The 17,541-nt window shown below is 44.8% G+C and overlaps 1 protein-coding gene across 1 annotated transcript in view; it reads left to right on the forward strand.

The window, feature by feature from the left end:
- Positions 1-16,456, forward strand: part of srcin1a (SRC kinase signaling inhibitor 1a) — a 69,837-nt gene extending 53,381 nt beyond the window's left edge. The window contains exons 11-22 of the mRNA XM_019875777.1: positions 591-611; positions 1,144-1,304; positions 3,572-3,747; positions 4,847-4,977; positions 5,110-5,281; positions 5,741-6,020; positions 6,097-6,364; positions 7,026-7,165; positions 7,574-7,723; positions 8,060-8,788; positions 10,398-10,526; positions 13,526-16,456. Coding sequence (XP_019731336.1) covers positions 591-611; positions 1,144-1,304; positions 3,572-3,747; positions 4,847-4,977; positions 5,110-5,281; positions 5,741-6,020; positions 6,097-6,364; positions 7,026-7,165; positions 7,574-7,723; positions 8,060-8,788; positions 10,398-10,526; positions 13,526-13,894 — 2,726 coding nt within the window. The 3' untranslated portion in view covers positions 13,895-16,456. The remainder of the gene's footprint in view (positions 1-590; positions 612-1,143; positions 1,305-3,571; positions 3,748-4,846; positions 4,978-5,109; positions 5,282-5,740; positions 6,021-6,096; positions 6,365-7,025; positions 7,166-7,573; positions 7,724-8,059; positions 8,789-10,397; positions 10,527-13,525) is intronic.
- The last annotated feature ends 1,085 nt before the right edge of the window (positions 16,457-17,541 follow it).

A 17,541-nucleotide genomic window follows, 5' to 3' on the forward strand; every position in this document is an offset into this window, starting at 1 on the left:
GAACTCAGACATCGGCACCAAGTTTTGTTTTACGGCTTGTCTGTAGTTGACACATACTAGCGGAAATTAAAAACTCGATAGTAGCTCATGGTGACAGCGGTGCCTCCAAGTGTAGCCACAGTCGATGATGACAAAGCTTCACGATGATGTTCCACATAACCTTTAGGAAGAAACCCAGATTGCACTTCTAGTAAACAAACTTTTATTTGGCCAAGGCAGCGTGATTGAAAAAAACAGGTGAAATCATTTCGGAGAAGACAGACCTTCTTCCGCATCCGGCTCCACGGCCGTGTTTTGATCTTTGTGGTGTCCATTAAATAGTTGAACTGAGAATTGACAGTTTTCTGGTAGTTCCTGTTCGTATAATATTACGAGCAAAAAAAAAAAAAAGATAAAAGGACCGAGTGAGGATTCGCTTTACAAAACGATTTTACCACCACTACCTGATCTGTCAGCTGAGAGTTCTATCAAGCCAATCTGCTCAGAGCTCTTTTAATTCCCGACATGTACTAGAGGAGAATACAGTACCATTGTATTTGAAAAATTCCCTCTTAGTATGATCTGAGTAACTGGATCTTTCTATATTCCAGCAGGACGGCAAAAGAAGAAAGGTAGTTGTCATTTCATTACTCCTTTGCCCTCTCTCACTTCCTGTCTTCCTCTCCAGAGTGGTGCGGACCCCCCCCCCCCCTCTTCCTTCCTTTTTTTTTACCTAATTGCCTGGTACTTTGAGGGCTTTCCCAGTGTTGTTTGGTCTTTTAACGGGACACTGTCAGGAGACGTCTATGTGTTATGTGTGTGCATTTTGGGAGCTCGCCTTACTCCCACAGCGGTGTCTTGAAGATTAGAGCATGGTTATCCCCCCCTGTGTGTCACTACCGGGCCAACTAATTGCACCTCTGAATGGGTTTACTAATAGCATGAGCTCACATATCTCCAGTGGGCCATTAGGGGTTTACGGGTCTGCTCATTCACACGCTGTGCGCACCGTGCACACGTGTACATGTGTTTATTTGTTTCGTCGATATATACCGTAGCGCGCCCCGCAGGCTGACCGCCACTCGCTGAATTAATCAGCTTGCATCTGACCTCACCGTGAACCCCCCGCCCCCTCTGCCCTCTCCGTCCCGCTCTGATTGGCAGCTCACACGCCGTCGGCCCCGCTGGCGCTGATGCCGCCACCGCCGTCCAACTCGACGCCGCTGAACAACGTCAGCCGCCTGCAGATGCAGCTGCACCTTCACGGGCTGCAGCAGAACGCCAACGACCTGCGCAAGCAGCTCGGGCAGTTGCGCAAGACGCAGGTACGGTCAATTATTTAGAACAGGGGTCCCCAACCTTTTTTGCCCCACGGACCGGTTTAAGTCAGAAAATATTTTCAGGGACCGGCATTTAATGTGTGGCGGATTAATACAACAAAATAATATGGTATGAGCTGCATGAAAACTGTGGTGTTTTCGAAATATAATAATAAACACAAGGAGCGTCTAATCTGGTCGCAACCCTCTTATCGCTATGGTAATGTTTAATGCCTTCAAAATACGATACAACGCAAATTCAAAGTGCATGAAAATGATGACTCACCACAGCCCTGAGCTTGATTTTCTGCAATCACAGTCCCATCTCGGGGTAATAGGAGACAATGACACCTCAAGTGTGTGGTTTATGTCCAGTCTACTTTGTAATGTTGTTTTAGTCACCGTTGCTGCAGAAACTCCCCACCTCACACAGGCAGGATGTCGGAAATAGCAACAGTGCTATTGTGGTGATATCAGAGTATTCAGACAGAACTTTAATCCAGTTGTCTCGAACGTACTTTTAAGGCCGCCGTCATTTGCGATCTCCAAGCAGCTTTTTTACTCATTTTGCGGGCTTCAGCGTTTTGTTTTTGAGCGTCATCGGTCACGTGACCGAGCAGCGTGGCTTGACGTGAGTCAAGCGTGACACGGACGGATGTAACGGAGAATCCGGTAATTTTTCAAAATAAAACATCTTTCGTATTCCGAAATAAATAAAACGGAAATAAGGCAAGTTCTTTCTGTGCGGCCCGGTACCAAATGCCCTGCGGACCGGTACCGGTCCGCGGACCGGCGGTTGGGGACCCCTGATTTAGAAGGCAGCTCTCAGGGTGATGCGGTACGTTTGTAGAGCGCTGTAGTCGGCGCACTGCTTGGGGATCGAGCCCCAATGCAAAGTACAGGACAGTGAAACGCATTAGCTTTGGAATGATTTGCTTAAGAAAACAATGCAACACGTATACATGATGAGGACTCTCCACAACTTCAATTAAAACCCCAGTGCAAACTTAGCTCCTCCCCGCCTTGGTTGATTCATGTTTTTTTTATCCCCTTCGTTTTCATGAAGTCCACTGTATCTACCAGCAGAGGCAGGGCGTTTCCTCCCCACCTTATGTGTCACCTCACACTGAAGGCTCGCTGCTCGCTTTTGACATGCGCCTCATGAATGATTCAACCGAGGCGGGAAGCACGATGGGGATTCTTCTCCAGTTATGTAAATAATATAAGCATAAATATGAGTGAATATTTGATCAAGTATGTTCACGTCACCTTGTGTTTCTGCGTATCCCCGTGGTGGCTTTTGTAGCAGGGATCACATGGGGTCATCCGCAATGCGAGCGGTGTTATTTTACTTCCTGGAACATGAGGCTCATCCATAATGCATCCTCCTCCCTTACCAGGTGCTTTCATCTCAGAGTTGTATTACACACGCCGGCTGTGTACAAGTTTCCATTCATAACACCGAGGAGGAGTTTCACGCTCTGAGAATGGGCCACACCCTGCGGGAGTATGCAAATAAGTGCTGGCATGGGCACGAGAAAAACAAGTTGTGTGTTTTGCAGTTAAAAAAAAAAAAAAAAAACCAACACCACCACCACATGAGATTTTTCATTATGTTACAAAATGCTATAACTTCCTTACCGTTAGTTTCTTTCTATATTCTAGCAAATCGATTTTGTGTCAGGATTTTTCATGACATACGACCATTCGCACTCACACTCACACCTTGGGACAATTGAGAGTGTTCCATTAACGTGCCATGCATGTTTTTGGAATGTGGGAGGAAACCAAAGTACCCGGAGAAAACCCATCTAAACGCCACACAGGCAGGCCAGAGTTGGAAGTGAACCCTGTACCACTGCACTGTGAGGTGGACGTGCTCACCAGTCGACCACTCCCTTGTAAATATCCATTTATTAAAATTGATGTGCAGTATTTATAATTACCGGCATACATTTGTGGTGAATTGAGATTTTAAAAAAAGGTATCTTATTTAATTTAAAAACAAACAAAAATTGAAAAAATAGAGGGGGACTGAGATCCCTGTGGTTGAACCTTAACATTTTTCATTTTGAAATCCAAATATATTTATTCATTTTTTTGTAATGTTAAATCCACCCATGAAACACTACCATAATTTATGCGTGTTTTTGTTTTATATGTATTTAAAAAAAAAAAAAGATGTTAAATATAAAATGTTGCTTTATAGTATATCCGGAAATAATATGTCAGTTATGATGCATAATTCTCTCCTCATGCGTGTTATTCAACAGCTCGAGAACCAGGACTCCATGCGCACGCTGCTGAAGCGTACCGAGGCCGAGCTGAACGTGCGTGTGGCCGACGCCCTCCGCAAGCAAGAGGACCCCCTGCAAAGGCAGCGCCTCCTGGTGGAGGAGGAGAGGCTCAAGTACCTCAATGAGGAGGAGCTCATCATCCAGCAGCTTCAGTTAGTAGTACCAACACACCCACCTACTGATAATCATGGAAATGAGAAGGAAAAGCTACTTTTTGTCGGTTTATAAAAAAAAAGTGCAAATTCAAGTTAGGAAGTGAGTCACGCGGTGGCATCGCAGCGCTCGGATAAAGCTGCAAGCGTAATTAAGCCCGACTTAGCGCTCTCAGATTCTTATTAAGATGTGAGGTGTTAGCAGCTAATTGAAGCTCCTGCACAAGCAGAGCTGAGCGCCACCTTGAGATCTCCACATCAGATATGCGTCGCAATGTCCTGTGAAGTAGCCGTACCCGAATTTACCCAAGGCCAGAAGCAAGGAGGATCAGAACATATAATCACGTTTGCATCTAAATTGTCAGCCAGAAAAAGAAGAAAAAAACTGCTCAGGATTCATTGGAAAGAACCCATAAAATGTTGGTGCAGCTACAGCCAGTCTTCTTTTACATTGCGCATCAAATAAATTGAAAATTTGTGCTGTTCATGGTTGGTTCCGTGTTTATTTTGAGTGTAATTCCACTGTTGACCATTAGATGGCTGTTTTTTTCTGAGGATTATTGAATGCCTCTTTAAACCTGCTTTTCATGCCTACAGAAGACAAGGGCTGTAAATTAATTTCATAATATATCAAAAATTGATGGTGTGTATGGCTGAGGTTCCCTCATTTTCCCACACTGTTGACTCTTCTTTCATAAGACAAAGCCGCTCGCCTCGTCACAACCCTGAGCTCCGCCCTCAATCATCATGGTAGTGAAATCCATGATGGTCGTTGGCCCAACAATATATGGCGCAGAGTATAGGTTAGCAGTTGTTAGCGTAGAAAATGTACAGTCGAATTATGAACCCATATTAAGTTGAGCAAAGTCTACAGTTCTGAATTACATTGCAAACATTAGTTTAGATTTATATTTGCCCCCGTGTTCCCTGCAAGCCACCAAAGTACTTTTCCAAACTTATTAATTCCTGCCCACGCCGCTCCAGTTCAGCTTGCCTCAAAAACCTCTGCAGAAAGTGCCAGCTGATGGAGCGAGTTAATTGAAAAGAGCAGCGGAGCGATGGCTGGCGTTCATCCTTCTGCGCATTTCCTCCCCCTCAGTGACCTGGAGAAGTCGGTGGAGGACATCCAGAAGGAGTCGTCCGTCAACCACAAGCTGGTGAGCGTGCAGGAGCTGGAGGAGAAGACGGCCGTCCTCCGAAAGTTGGGCGAGACGCTCACCGAGCTCAAGAGTGAGTCAGACGCTTTCGGCGCCCGCTCGCCTTTTAAGTCTCCCACCCGCCGTCTGTCAAACGATGAATCACTCTCGTCGACTTCCGCGCGCCAAAGACGGAAGTTAACTGAAGTCTCTGCCTGTGCCGCAGACCAGTTCCCCAGCCTTCAGAGCAAGATGCGGGTGGTGCTCCGGGTCGAAGTGGAGGCCGTCAAGTTCCTAAAGGAGGAGCCGCACAGGCTGGACGCCCTGCTGAAACGCTGCAAGACCATCACGGATACCCTCAATGCCATGCGCAAGTATGCAACGGGGGGCGAGAGAAAAGAACCCTTGTTGACGAGAACATTCAAAATCCATCAGAAAAAAGGGTGGACACCTGAAGAGCTGCTCAATAATTCAACACTGACCCATAAGAAAAACAAAAACTATCAAGATGGATCGCATTTTTAAAAAATGTAATGTACATACTGAAACAACCCATTACATGGTTTGCGCTCTCTCCAGACGATCGTGCTTTCGAATATTTCAGTATGTTCTTCCTATTTGCAAACGCAGCCTTGATTTGTTCGTTCCTGGCAATTCAAGAAACAGCCCGCACTTGCAGTCGCAATCCATGTCAATTGACATCTTAGTTCCGCTAACGGCACCGAGGTGTGAGGCCTCTGTGGAGGTCTACTGAGGGAGGGTCTTGCCTTTTTTTGTGTCTCACATTCCGATGACAGCGATGTGTTTGACTCACCCCCCCCCCCCCAAGGAAACGCAAACGAGGCGGGTGGGAATATGAAACACGAGGACTTCTCATCGTCCAAGCACAACGAGGATATGAGGAAGTTCCCGGATTTTGACCTCCCCACCAGCCCGCCCCTCGCCATCAACGACCTCGGGGGAGGAAACAGCCTGTCCAACTGGAGCCCGCACACCAGCCTCGCCCGCCGCCACCATGGGAACCCGGCAGGACAGCATAAGGACAATCATCCGCCCGTCCCTCACAAGGGCAAAGCCCTGGAGGAGCTGGAACGCCGCAACGCTGCCGATAAGGCGTTGTCTGTCGAGGTTCGCCTGGTAGGAAGCTTTTTGATTCTCCCCCCTTTATCATCGAGCAGAGAGGCTTTATCAATGTCAACTATCGTCTTCCCAGGCTGCCGAGCGGGACTGGGAGGAGAAGCGGGCCAGCCTGACCCAGTACAGCGCTCAAGACATCAACCGGCTGCTGGAGGAGACGCAGGCCGAGCTCATGAAGGCCATACCCGACCTGGACTTTGCCGCCAAGCAGATCAAACCCTCCTCCAGTACGACGTCCTCGCAGGCTCCCCAGACGCCTCAGAGCGGAACGGCCACGCCCGAGCACCGCACCGTCAACAACAAGCCCCTGCAGAAGAAGGAAAGCGGATCCAGACTAGGATCTGGTGAGGAGTGGAAGCGAAAATATTGTCACCTTCTTAGGATCAAAGAAAAAAAAAAAATTCTTCCATTTCGAATGAAACCACATGTTCAGCAATTTCTTGTTGAATAATAATTTTAAACGCGGGCTTTGAAGTGCCAGGTGCACGAGCTGCCGTTGCCAATTCGATTAGCTGGGCAGAAGCATACAAATTTGTAACCTATTTTGAGAATGTGACCACACACACGTCAGGGGGAAAAAAAAAATATTGTTACAGTCGATGGTGTCCTCCAGATGACCAATACAACGCACCACACATACTCATACTTATCTGCACCAACTACCGCCAATCCCCAACCTAGATGTCTGTTGTAGCAAGACTGACCCGTGGGAGGAAGCATTGTGCTACAGAGCATCCAGACTGACAGAAACTACAAAAAAAGAAGAAAGACATGCTGATGCGCAGATAATCCGATAACGACATTGTGTGGGCAAACTGCTCTCCTTGTCCTTTGTATTGTGCTCAATGAGTTGTGACGCGTTTTATCCAAACTCTTATAATAGCTTCTTTCTGAAACATCCGAAAAGCAGGCCTTTGTTTATTTTGACGCAAAGAGTGAGATCGCTTTGACATGACGCCGGTCGAAATGTATGATTGTTGTTTTTTTTTTTTGCACCCTCCACAGATGAGCTGACGGTGCCCCGCTACCGCACAGAGAAACCCTCCAAGTCCCCTCCGCCGCCTCCACCCAGACGCAGCTTCCCTTCTTCTCCGGGCTTGATCACCCGCAGCGGGGAGCCCCTCATTCCTGGGAAGAGCGTCAAGGTAACTCACGTCTCTCTGTTAACCGACTCTCTGAGTCAAGTGTCAACGGCGGACATCATCGTGTGTGGCCGCAGTGTCGTGTCATTTCAGAGACCACGAAAAGTTGAAGTGATGATGCCACGGATTTATTTTCCATTATGATGTACTGAGTTATGTTTGCCGTAATATTTAGTCATTTAACAACAAAGCATTGCGATATAAGAAATCTGATTCCTTTGCTTGCGTTTGGATAAAATGAGAAGAGAACCTTGGGAAAAAAAAAATCATATCTTAAATCCCAGTCACAATATCGAGAGGAAAACAAAAAAAAATAACAAAAAAATCACAGCTCGATTGTTCTTTAAAATCATCCACCCCAAATAAAAATTCATGAAAGTGCTTGAAAATGCTTTCCCGTCGTGTTTTCAGAAGTCCGACTCTGAGGAGGTGGAGAGCCAGAAGCCTCACGTGAAGTTAAGGAGGACGGTGTCGGAAAACCCTCGTCCGGCGTCCACGCCGCCGACGCTGTCCGGAGACAAGGCAGATGCAGAGCAGGAGAAAAGTTCTGCCCAGTCAGAGGTAAAAGCTGTTCCGTTATGTCCTGATGGAACACGGCAACCTCGCGAGCCCCGTTATGTTATCGGACAGATGTGCTCGCCAACAGTGAGCGCATGTTCAAACAGCGGAATTCGTATGTGCCTCCGCACCTGGCAGCAGGTGAAACCAGAGATGACCGTGCTCATTCACATCATCTTGGTTCACGCAGATGGACCAAATGCCTCATTTTTAAATGACCTCCTTGAGAGCTAATCCAAAGAACGTGTTGAATATTCACTTATCATTCCTTCCGTCTGTTGGGTCTGCCGTCACTGTGTTTCGATCCCAAATGAATTCAAGTGCTTTCCTGGTTTGTAGGGCAGACCTTTGTGTTACGTTCCACACATCATGTTGACCCAGTGTCCCGTCCGAGATGCGCCCCGTTGTTCCGTGACACCGAGCGCTTCGCCTCGTCGGCGCGAGCTGGAGTCGCAGCATTCCCCGGGGGAAGACGTCAAACAGGAAGTGACTTTGCTCCTGACCGAGTCGGAGATCAGGGCACTTTCGCCTTTCGAGGCCCACGAGCTGAGCGGCGCCATGGGAGTCATTTTGCAAACGCGCACCATCTCCAAGCACACCGAGGCGCTCTCGGAGACGCACTTGAGCGAGCGGCCTCTGCTGCTTCTTTTCAGAGAGGAGGCCACGCTCAAGGAGGCCTACGGGCTCCTGCTTTCGATTTTGGAGGCATTGCCGCTGCAGCCCAAACCCAGAATAAGATCCTCCCCCAGTCAGCAGAGCTCTCTGGTGATGGCTCTGAGGAGAGGGATAGAAACGGGGGACATGGTTCTAAAACTCCAACCGAGCCCCGACAGTAGGACTCCCGATGGAGATGCAAGTCTTTCGACATCAGACCTGGCCTCCGTACAGTCCAAACCAGGAGAAAACTTCTGCCAGACGACCTACAAGAGGCTGGACAGTTTGGAGGAGACCATTCGAGAGTTGGAGATCACGTTACAGGAGTTCGGCGGCGGTTCCCGTGCCGAGGTTGTTGACGCCAAAACGAGCAAGAAACCGCCGGTCCCACCCAAGCCCTCAACATCGAGACAGGTTCTTTCCTCATGCCTCCTCGCTCGAAACATTCTTTTCCTCATTTCCTCTCTGAGGGTTTGCGGAGAACTTCTCACGCCTCTGATGTCTGCTCCCCCATTGGCTCAGAAAAGGAAAAGGGGCGGGACAGACACCAGACTTGTCTTGCGCTGTGATTGGCTGTTGGCTGGCTGTCTGTAGTCGCTCACCCCTCTCATGCTTTAAACTGACAATAAAAAACAAAAACAGAAAAAGAACCACCCTCTTATTTTTTATTGTCGTTTTTTTGCTTCTTTACCAAAACTCTTTTCATCTTTGTTGTGTCGTGAAAATGATGATACTGGTTCATTGTGATACTAAAATAATGTTTTTCATTCGTTGGAAGCCTATTTCTGCCACAGAATTTCTCCAAAATGTTAAATATGGTGTATAGGTAACCTACATATTCGCAGGGGGGGAGGGACTGAGCGAAGCCATAAAAAGAGAACATTTATTGACCCCCCCCCCCCCCCAAAAAAATACGTTTGGGATTTCCGAAAGTTGCCATAAGCAATGCATTAGTTATGTCCAAATAAAAATCCTCAACTCAGGTCAACATACTGCCTTGAGACCAAGATGCCTCCAGATGGAGCCAAGGCAATTCTCTTATTCCTTTTATCCAAGCACAAAAAAAAAAAGCAAATTGGGGAGTTTTTAACTCAAGAAAAAAGTGCAAAACTGCAAATATTTGGGCGTTTACTTGTATAGTTATTTTGAGATTCAATATTGTCTTAAATGTTATCTCACTTTTTCTAAAAACTTGAAATATCAATTTATGCATTCAGAATATGTATAAAACTTAGATCATACTACATTTTAATCAAATATGAAAGGAGAGGCAATTTCAGATCACTTTCGATGGAGATATTTACTGTGTATTTTGGGACTCGGTGTGCAGGCATTTGCATAAAATCAAAATTCATTTTTGGACTGAAATGGGCTTCCATACTTTTAACTACCAGTTACTGCCACATCCCAACAATGCCTATATATTTTAATTAATACCTCTGTAGTACTAGTTTTGGATCCAGCTCATTAGGGGCCACTCAAAAATCAGCAACTTCAACATACAATGACACCTTAGCAGCATTCCCAGTTGCTGTGTAAGTACAGCCTCCCACTCAGCTGTCATATTCCACTGTCACGAATGCGATTCGGGATATAATTTCCCACGGGCAGAGCGGGAGGATTTCAAAGTCCTCTCGCGTTGTTTCGTCATGGCCGCGCTTGTCTTTGCATCACGCGCTACACCGTTGCTCCTACACGCTCTCCAAACGCTTACGAGCGGTTGTGTTGGACGGCAAAAGCGATGCGGCGTGGCAGCTTGTGAAGTTCATCTCGTATTAACTCAGACACGCTGCCGACTTTCATACCGCGCCTGCTTCTCGTCTTTGCGGAGATGGCAAAAGCACTGCCGCTTTGCATTGAAGCAGAATTCAAGATAAAACCCAAGTACAGTTTCAACTCCCTTAAGTTGAGAGTAAATAAGTAAAAAAAATAAGAATAATCTTGTCCACTATCAAAACTAAAGGTTTTCTGGGAAATCTCTCCTTGAAAGACACTTATCAATTTTCCCCTCTGTCTTTTCCAGGGAGGGAACAGCGCCCTGTGCAAGGTCCCGCCAACTCCGGCCTCCAAGCTGAAGCAGCTGCAACAGCAGAACAGCACAGACAAGTTCAAAGGTGGCAAGAGGGAGGACTTCCTGAAGACCCAGCAGCAGGTACTGTTCGTCCTCCTCAGGTTTGCGTGCATGCTGTGGTGACTTCACCTGCATGGTACCGCTCCTTCGTGTTGTAGTAATCATAATTGCTGTCATCATAAATGTGCTTTCATTTGGGATGCAGAGACAGAGAAGCCTTTTTGATGTGTGATAAGTATCGGGAGCAACAGTTGATGGATGGCCCTTTTGGAATCGCTGTTTATTATTCTTCCAAATGATTATTCTTAACACACGTAAAAACATTTTTTTTCCAAGTGTGTGCATCCGGGTCAAAATGTATTTTAGGGCTCTTATTAATTTTCATTTGCGCACTTAATTCTGGTGAACCATTGCACACATTGACGACATTCTGTGTTTTAACGTCAAATATATTTTTGACAACCCATTAAGTTGTCACCAAGTAAGAACCTTTCATCTTGATTAGCCGTCAAAGTCGGCCCGCCACCGCCTTGTTGATTTGACGAGACGGCGCTCGGGTAATCAGCCTATTTTTCCACATCATTGCCGCTCGGCTTTTGTGATTATACTCATTTACCAGGATGCAAATCGCTTTTTTTCTTTTTTTTGGTTTGACGTCAAAGATGACAAGCATCCTAAGATAGCTGATTAGGGTTGCCACCTTTCAGATCGGCAAAACCATGCGGCAAAAGTTATTTGTGGGTTGGGCTCCCCAAAACCCTGAAATGCATAGAATCACATGTATTTTTTTAGATGAAAAAACAAAATGCTTTGACTTAATTGACATTATTTAACATGTCATATTAGCCTCTGCGCCCTAGGGGATCACTTTGGTGGTCAGTAAGGAAAGAGAAGTCAAGAAAGTATTTAGACATACTTCAAGTTTAAAGTGCTTTATTAGCAATAAACATTGTTATTTTTTGACAGACTGAAGTAGCCTAAATCTTAACATAGCCTATGGGCTATTAAAAAGTGCTATACTTCCCGCTAGCAGCTAGCTGTTAGCCAGTAGCTGCTAACGCCAACTAGCAAACTGATGGAGCGTGTATTTGGTCTAAAAAAAAATATAGGCATACAATGTGAATGATACTTGGATGATAAATAAATGTACTTATTCTTAATATAAATATAAGAGAGAGTTTTGACATCCTGGGTTTTGTTACCGATAGTAAACATACATTAAAATTCGTCGACTGTTAGATTCTACTGAGCTGGTAATGTTTGGCTGACGTCACACGGTTAACACCGTTGAGAGGCGTTTAGGTCCACAATTAGCTTAAAGTGTCCCTGCACTTTCTTTTCAGCAAGTCTTTTCAAATGGAGACAAAAAGAGAAACAGCAAGCTGGGAGTCGGCGTCGTGCTGAAATAATGAGATTAATTTGGCTTTCATGAGACAAGTACGGGAATCCGCTCGGCTCACGGCGAGGCTGGCGGGTGTAAATTGCGGCAGGCGGAAGCCCGGGACATAAAGGAGAGGAAATAGCGAGGATGAAGAGCGAGCGCTCACTCATCTCCTCATCATCATCATCCCGGATAATCAGAGAATGAAGAGACGCCACTGGGGATTTTTACCAATCCCATCTCAATCTGAGACCACCAAAATTTCATGTGATATTGATGAACGACTCCCCCCCTCCCCCACACACACATAAAGGCAAACAAAAAAAAATCCTTGTGGCTTTGCTTGACATGCTTCAGTAAGTCCTATTACCTTCCCTGCAAAGCCCTCGTGCAATTCTGATTGTAACAGCAACATTCATAACTTTTACACTTCAGTAGTGTGCTTATAGCATCACATCATACTTTAGTTGCCCTCTATAATCCTACAGGATTTGCTTTAAGGAGACATATTGTGGAAAATTGGGTTTTTAATAGCTTGCGTTGTCTTTGGAGGACCTGCCATACTGGTTCGCAAGTGTAATTTGATGGCTTGATAGTTAGTGTTGGACTTGTACTATTTTGTACTATCATATATTGGATGCTACATGAAATGTTGCTGAAATACAGTAAAGCTAAGATAGCTAAGATACAAGCTATTCTGCATTATATTATTCAGATAATTTACCATAACTGAACAGTGTGTACTAAAGAAATAATGAACAGTATTTTAGTTGAAGGCAGCATGCTGGTGGACTGGTTAGCACGTCCGCAGAGGTGCAGTGCATGTTCTCCCTGTGCCTGTGTGGGTATTCTCCTGTTTCCGCCCACGTTCCAAAAACATGCATGCGAGTTTGGTTGAACGCTTTACATTGCTGCCCGAAGACGGCTGGGATCGGCTCCAGCACGTTCACGACCCAAAGTGAGGATAAGCAGCTCAGATAATGGATGAATGAATGAATAACTGAACACTTATTTTCGTATTTAGTTTCAAGATAATATTTTTTTTTTCATTCTTACCTTTGCATTCTTGTATGCTTTCTCCATGTTGTTTAATTTGCCATATTTAAAAACATTTTCTTCATATTGCATTTTGGTACTTGTCTTTTTATTTCTTAATTTTGCATTTTCACATTTGAAAATATTTTTTAATTTTAGCTGTAGTACTGCACCAAACCAAATGTGGCAGGCACTGTGACCATTCGTCGCGCTACCTCTTGACAAAAATGATGTATTCAAACATTGCCATCTAGTGGCTCATACCCTCATTACATGTGATTGTGCCGGATACAAGTTTGATTATTTTGATTTTTTTAATGCGGTCCTCATCATTAAAAGTCAAAATAAAACCTGTATTGGTCTTCATGTGTCGATGGCACCGGGCCCGTCGCACATGCTCGTGTCTGCCTGAAATAATGTGTCCTCTGTTTGTTCTGTTCCCCCTTCCTCCTCCTCTTCCTCACCCGTCATCTTCCTCGTGGTGGCGTGACCCCCCCACCCGCCTCGCCAACGCACGATAACCGCCCCTCCTCCCCCACCAGCAGTGAGCACCTTGTGAGCATGTGTGCGCAGGCAACCTCTACTTTGTAGGACTTTCTCATCGCCCTCCCCCGTCCGTACTCATCACTCCCGCTCCCCTCATCACGTGTCCTCTGACCTGAAGGGAGCCGCGGGCGTTGAGTCGGGGATCCGCCGCAGGAGGGCGGAGGGCCCCACGCTGAGGGCGTCGCCCGGCCAGGCCAAGGCACTGCTGGCCAGCCTGTCGGCCGCCGGCCTAAGCGCCGAGGCCCTGCTGCTGTCTTCCGCCCTGCGACAGCACCGCCTCCTCCGCGAACAGCAGCAGCAGCAACGGGCGTCCGCGTCCTCCCTGCCCTCGCCCAGCAGTCGCTCGCCCTCGCCCGCCTCCTCCTCGTCGCAGACGCCCACCGCCACCTTGTCCTCGTCCTCCTCGCCCACCACGCCCGTCCTGTCGCCCTGCTCGCCTACGTCGCTCAAGGCTAGTCTGGAGGGCCTCAGCAAGAATACACGGTAACAGTGAAAGTGTCCCACGTGGACCAATCTCATGTGGTTCTGGAGGTCCATGAAGGGAATTCTCCCTCCAAAGCACAAAACTGGAGCCTTCCTGGTGATCCCACCTGGTATAAGCTGATCCCGTTTTAAAACGTAGAGTTGCAATAATCGTCACCACGTGAGTCCACTCCGTATACGCGTGCATTTCAATAAAATGGGATATGGTGGAAATCAAGCTCCAACTGCTTTTAATGCTGATTGGGATCGATTACCTCTTTATCTATATGATAATATTACGTCAAGAAACAATGGAATAAAATATAGATTAACTATAGAAATTAAGGAAGGATTAGAAGAAATATTTTCCGGTGTTTTTAAGGAATCTGTATCATACAGAACAGGGATGGGCAACTAGTAGAAAAAAATTAAGAAAATGTTTTGTTTTTTTTTTTGTTTGTTTTTTTTACAAACCGAAATGAATCTTCTTAATTTGCTTATAAACATTCAATATATATTTTCCACTAATAATGAGGAGTGATTGGGGGTGATGATCAATTATACGCAAAAAAAAAAAAAAAAATCTACAAGTGTGTGAATACGCTAGTGGTCGACTGTAGTATTTTTTTTGCGGGTTTGAAATGATAAACATCGTACCTCAGTTATATAAAAAATTTGAGTGAGCTGTTTTTTGTGAAAAAAAAAAAAATTAAATTAGTTCTTGCACGTAATGTTGGTTTCTTGTGAAGCAGGTTTGTGCTGACCTCGAATGGTAATTTTTCACCCCATTGGTTGGGTTAGGATCGAGGCTCTTGAAAAATGTATTCTTCAAAATGAAATGTTTACAGCACATATTTTGCACATATGCACATATTTTGTCCATTTTTAAACTAGCATTTTTGTCCTACATCTGCTTAGGAAGTGCGTGATCTCATGTGCCCCCCCCCCCCCCAGTAGCACTGGTGAAAAAATTATCTTGCCCATCCCTGATATAGAGTTTTACTTTCTGAAATAGCCCGACCTTTTCTACCACATTCAAATTTATTGACATGCGTGTGTGTTTGTGTGTAAGCGTGTGTCATGGTAAAGCTATCTGGTGTTTTAATTCAAGCCGAAGTGGTGCTGTTTACATGATCCTCTGACGGACAAAAGTAGTTTTAAAAAAAAAAAAAAACGAATGATGCGTTGGATTACGGTCCATGAATCTTAATTGTTCATCTCAACAAAACATTGTGGATGGTGCTAAACATTCCACTTTGTGGGCTCAGTTTGGGAAAGTTCATTTTTCTTTTCCCAATGCACAAAGGCATGTTTTTGAATGAATTTGTTGTATAAGAATTTCAGACCACCCCTGGCCCCCCCACACTTATTTTTTTGTAATTATATGTTATTAGGCGGCAGCACAGGCATCACACAAAGGCCAAATATAATACAGCATATTTATAATGTAACAAAGACTCCTCTCTAGAAATGTTGATTTGTGCAATCTGATGTTAACATTTTGACAATCACTGGCATCACAAAAGCACCAAGCTCCCCCCAAGACAACAGGCCCTGCCTGCATTCACACTTCATACTGTTAACACGTCCCAAGACCCGAGTAAGCACAACTGTTGTTACCCCTTTAAAAATAAACTTCAGTTCTAATGTAACACCGGAAAGCAGCCTTACGAGCAGCTCATCGTGCCGACTTTTTCCTGCCAAACATTTGACCGACAACAAAACGTACACGAAGACTTTAAACGAGCGAGCGCTGTCGCCTCTGAATTACATTTTAATGACGAAGCACAACATGTCTTAATTCAACACTGTGTGTATGTGTGTGTATACATGTAACTCAAATATCCTGCTTGTGCCTCATTTGGTTTCCATCCGCACAGTTTGCAAGCACTGCTAGACTGCTATCATTTTCTCAATCACAAAAAAACCCTTTATAGATCCCTGCCTATATGACGCCTTAACAGTTTCATTTGAGGAACTTTTTACTTTTTTTTTTTAACATTGTAGCCATGATTCTGGAGATGATCGTAAAACTGTTTTTCACTGATTCACTTTTTTGGGTGTGGCTTAAATGGATGTCAGCGCGAGTCTCCCCTCCCCCGCTGCATAAGAATTTGAGCGCCTTCATTCGCATCTACGGTTATCTGAGGCAATTGCAGTGTGTAGTTAGCTAGCTAGCTATGCTCACGCCCTAAAAAAAAAAAAACACCTTTGGACAGTATGCTGGCTACTTTAGAGTGCCTCGTTGTCAGCCACGAGTACGCACTTATCATACTGAGAAAGAAAAAGCAGCGAGGAGGGGAGTTTTTTTTTTTTCCTAAGATTTACTTGACAGATTTACTTTGGGCTGACGTGACAGCTTTAGAGCGCCACGTTGTTAGCTGTCATGCAGAGAAGTCCGACTTGACAGCCACGATGTGGACCAGGGCTTTGGACTTGCGCAGCCACTTTAGAGTGCCTCACTGTGATGGCAGTTTTTCTTCTTTTTTTCTTTTTTTCCACCGCTCATACAATTGTGAATAATTGTAATAGCTAAATGAAAGCAGTAAAAATAGTAGGCAGTAATGTCAACTTGGACCCGGCGAAAGAAGTTTATTTATAAGGACAGGATGGCAACGATTTCTGCATTGCAAGCATTGCTAACACTACTCATTTGTGTCAGCAAATTAAAAGTGGATAGAAAAGAAGCCCATTGACTGCACCATGAAACCGTCCCTGATCCCCAGACCGTGTTTCACTCCCCTGTGACATCATCAGCATGGCAGAAGAGCACACTGAGCACATTTTCTCAAATTTTGCAGATTAAAAAGTGGGAATTAAGAAATGCAGCGTTGGCTAATCTTGGAGGTGTGACACATGAGCCCCCCCCAAACCTCCTCAAACACTACCACCCTTTCTACGACATTTCTTTAGGGTGGGCACAACTATAATCTTGAATTAGCGCAAAGTATTTTATTTATATACGTGTGTCTGTGTGTGTGTGTGCTTGTGTATATACTGTAGATGTGTGTGTGTGTGTGTGTGTGTGTGTGTGTGTGTGTGCGTGTGTGTATGACAGTATACTTGTGGAAAAAAAAGTGTGATTATTATGATATACATATTTATATATACATAGAGTATATAGACTTAGACTACAAATGAGGATCTACTGTAAAATGTTTTCACCGCTTTAGTTTTTATAAATGAACAGTGTGATCATTTTGTACAGATTTGTTTTTTGCCATTTCACATTCCATATGGAGATTATTTATTCATATGCGTGGGACATTTTTATTATTCCATTTGTTTAAAATATATTATCTGTATAGACTCAGTAATATATATAGCTCCTTTTTTTAAATGTAATTTAATTTTATTTTAGTATTTTCTGGATGGACACATGTTCTATAATGTATGTATTGAGGAATTAGTGACCCAAAACATAATTTATTTGAAAAAGTGTTTATTTTTAAAATTTTCTTTTTAAAATGTATTGATGCATTTTTAAAAATCACCCCATGCTTTGTGTACGTGTGTTGGTGCTGTCCACTCGATGACGTTAAGTACAAAGCTCGTTTGAGGTCACTTGACTTGAATGTTGCATCCGAATCTGCACATCAGACTGCAACGCTCTTAAGCAGTTAAAAAAAAAGAAAAGTTGGGAAACAGAAACACAAAGATGAATCAACAATG

Source organism: Hippocampus comes, unplaced genomic scaffold (assembly GCF_001891065.2).
Source record: "Hippocampus comes isolate QL1 unplaced genomic scaffold, H_comes_QL1_v1.1 scaffold93, whole genome shotgun sequence".
Lineage (NCBI taxonomy): Eukaryota > Metazoa > Chordata > Actinopteri > Syngnathiformes > Syngnathidae > Hippocampus > Hippocampus comes.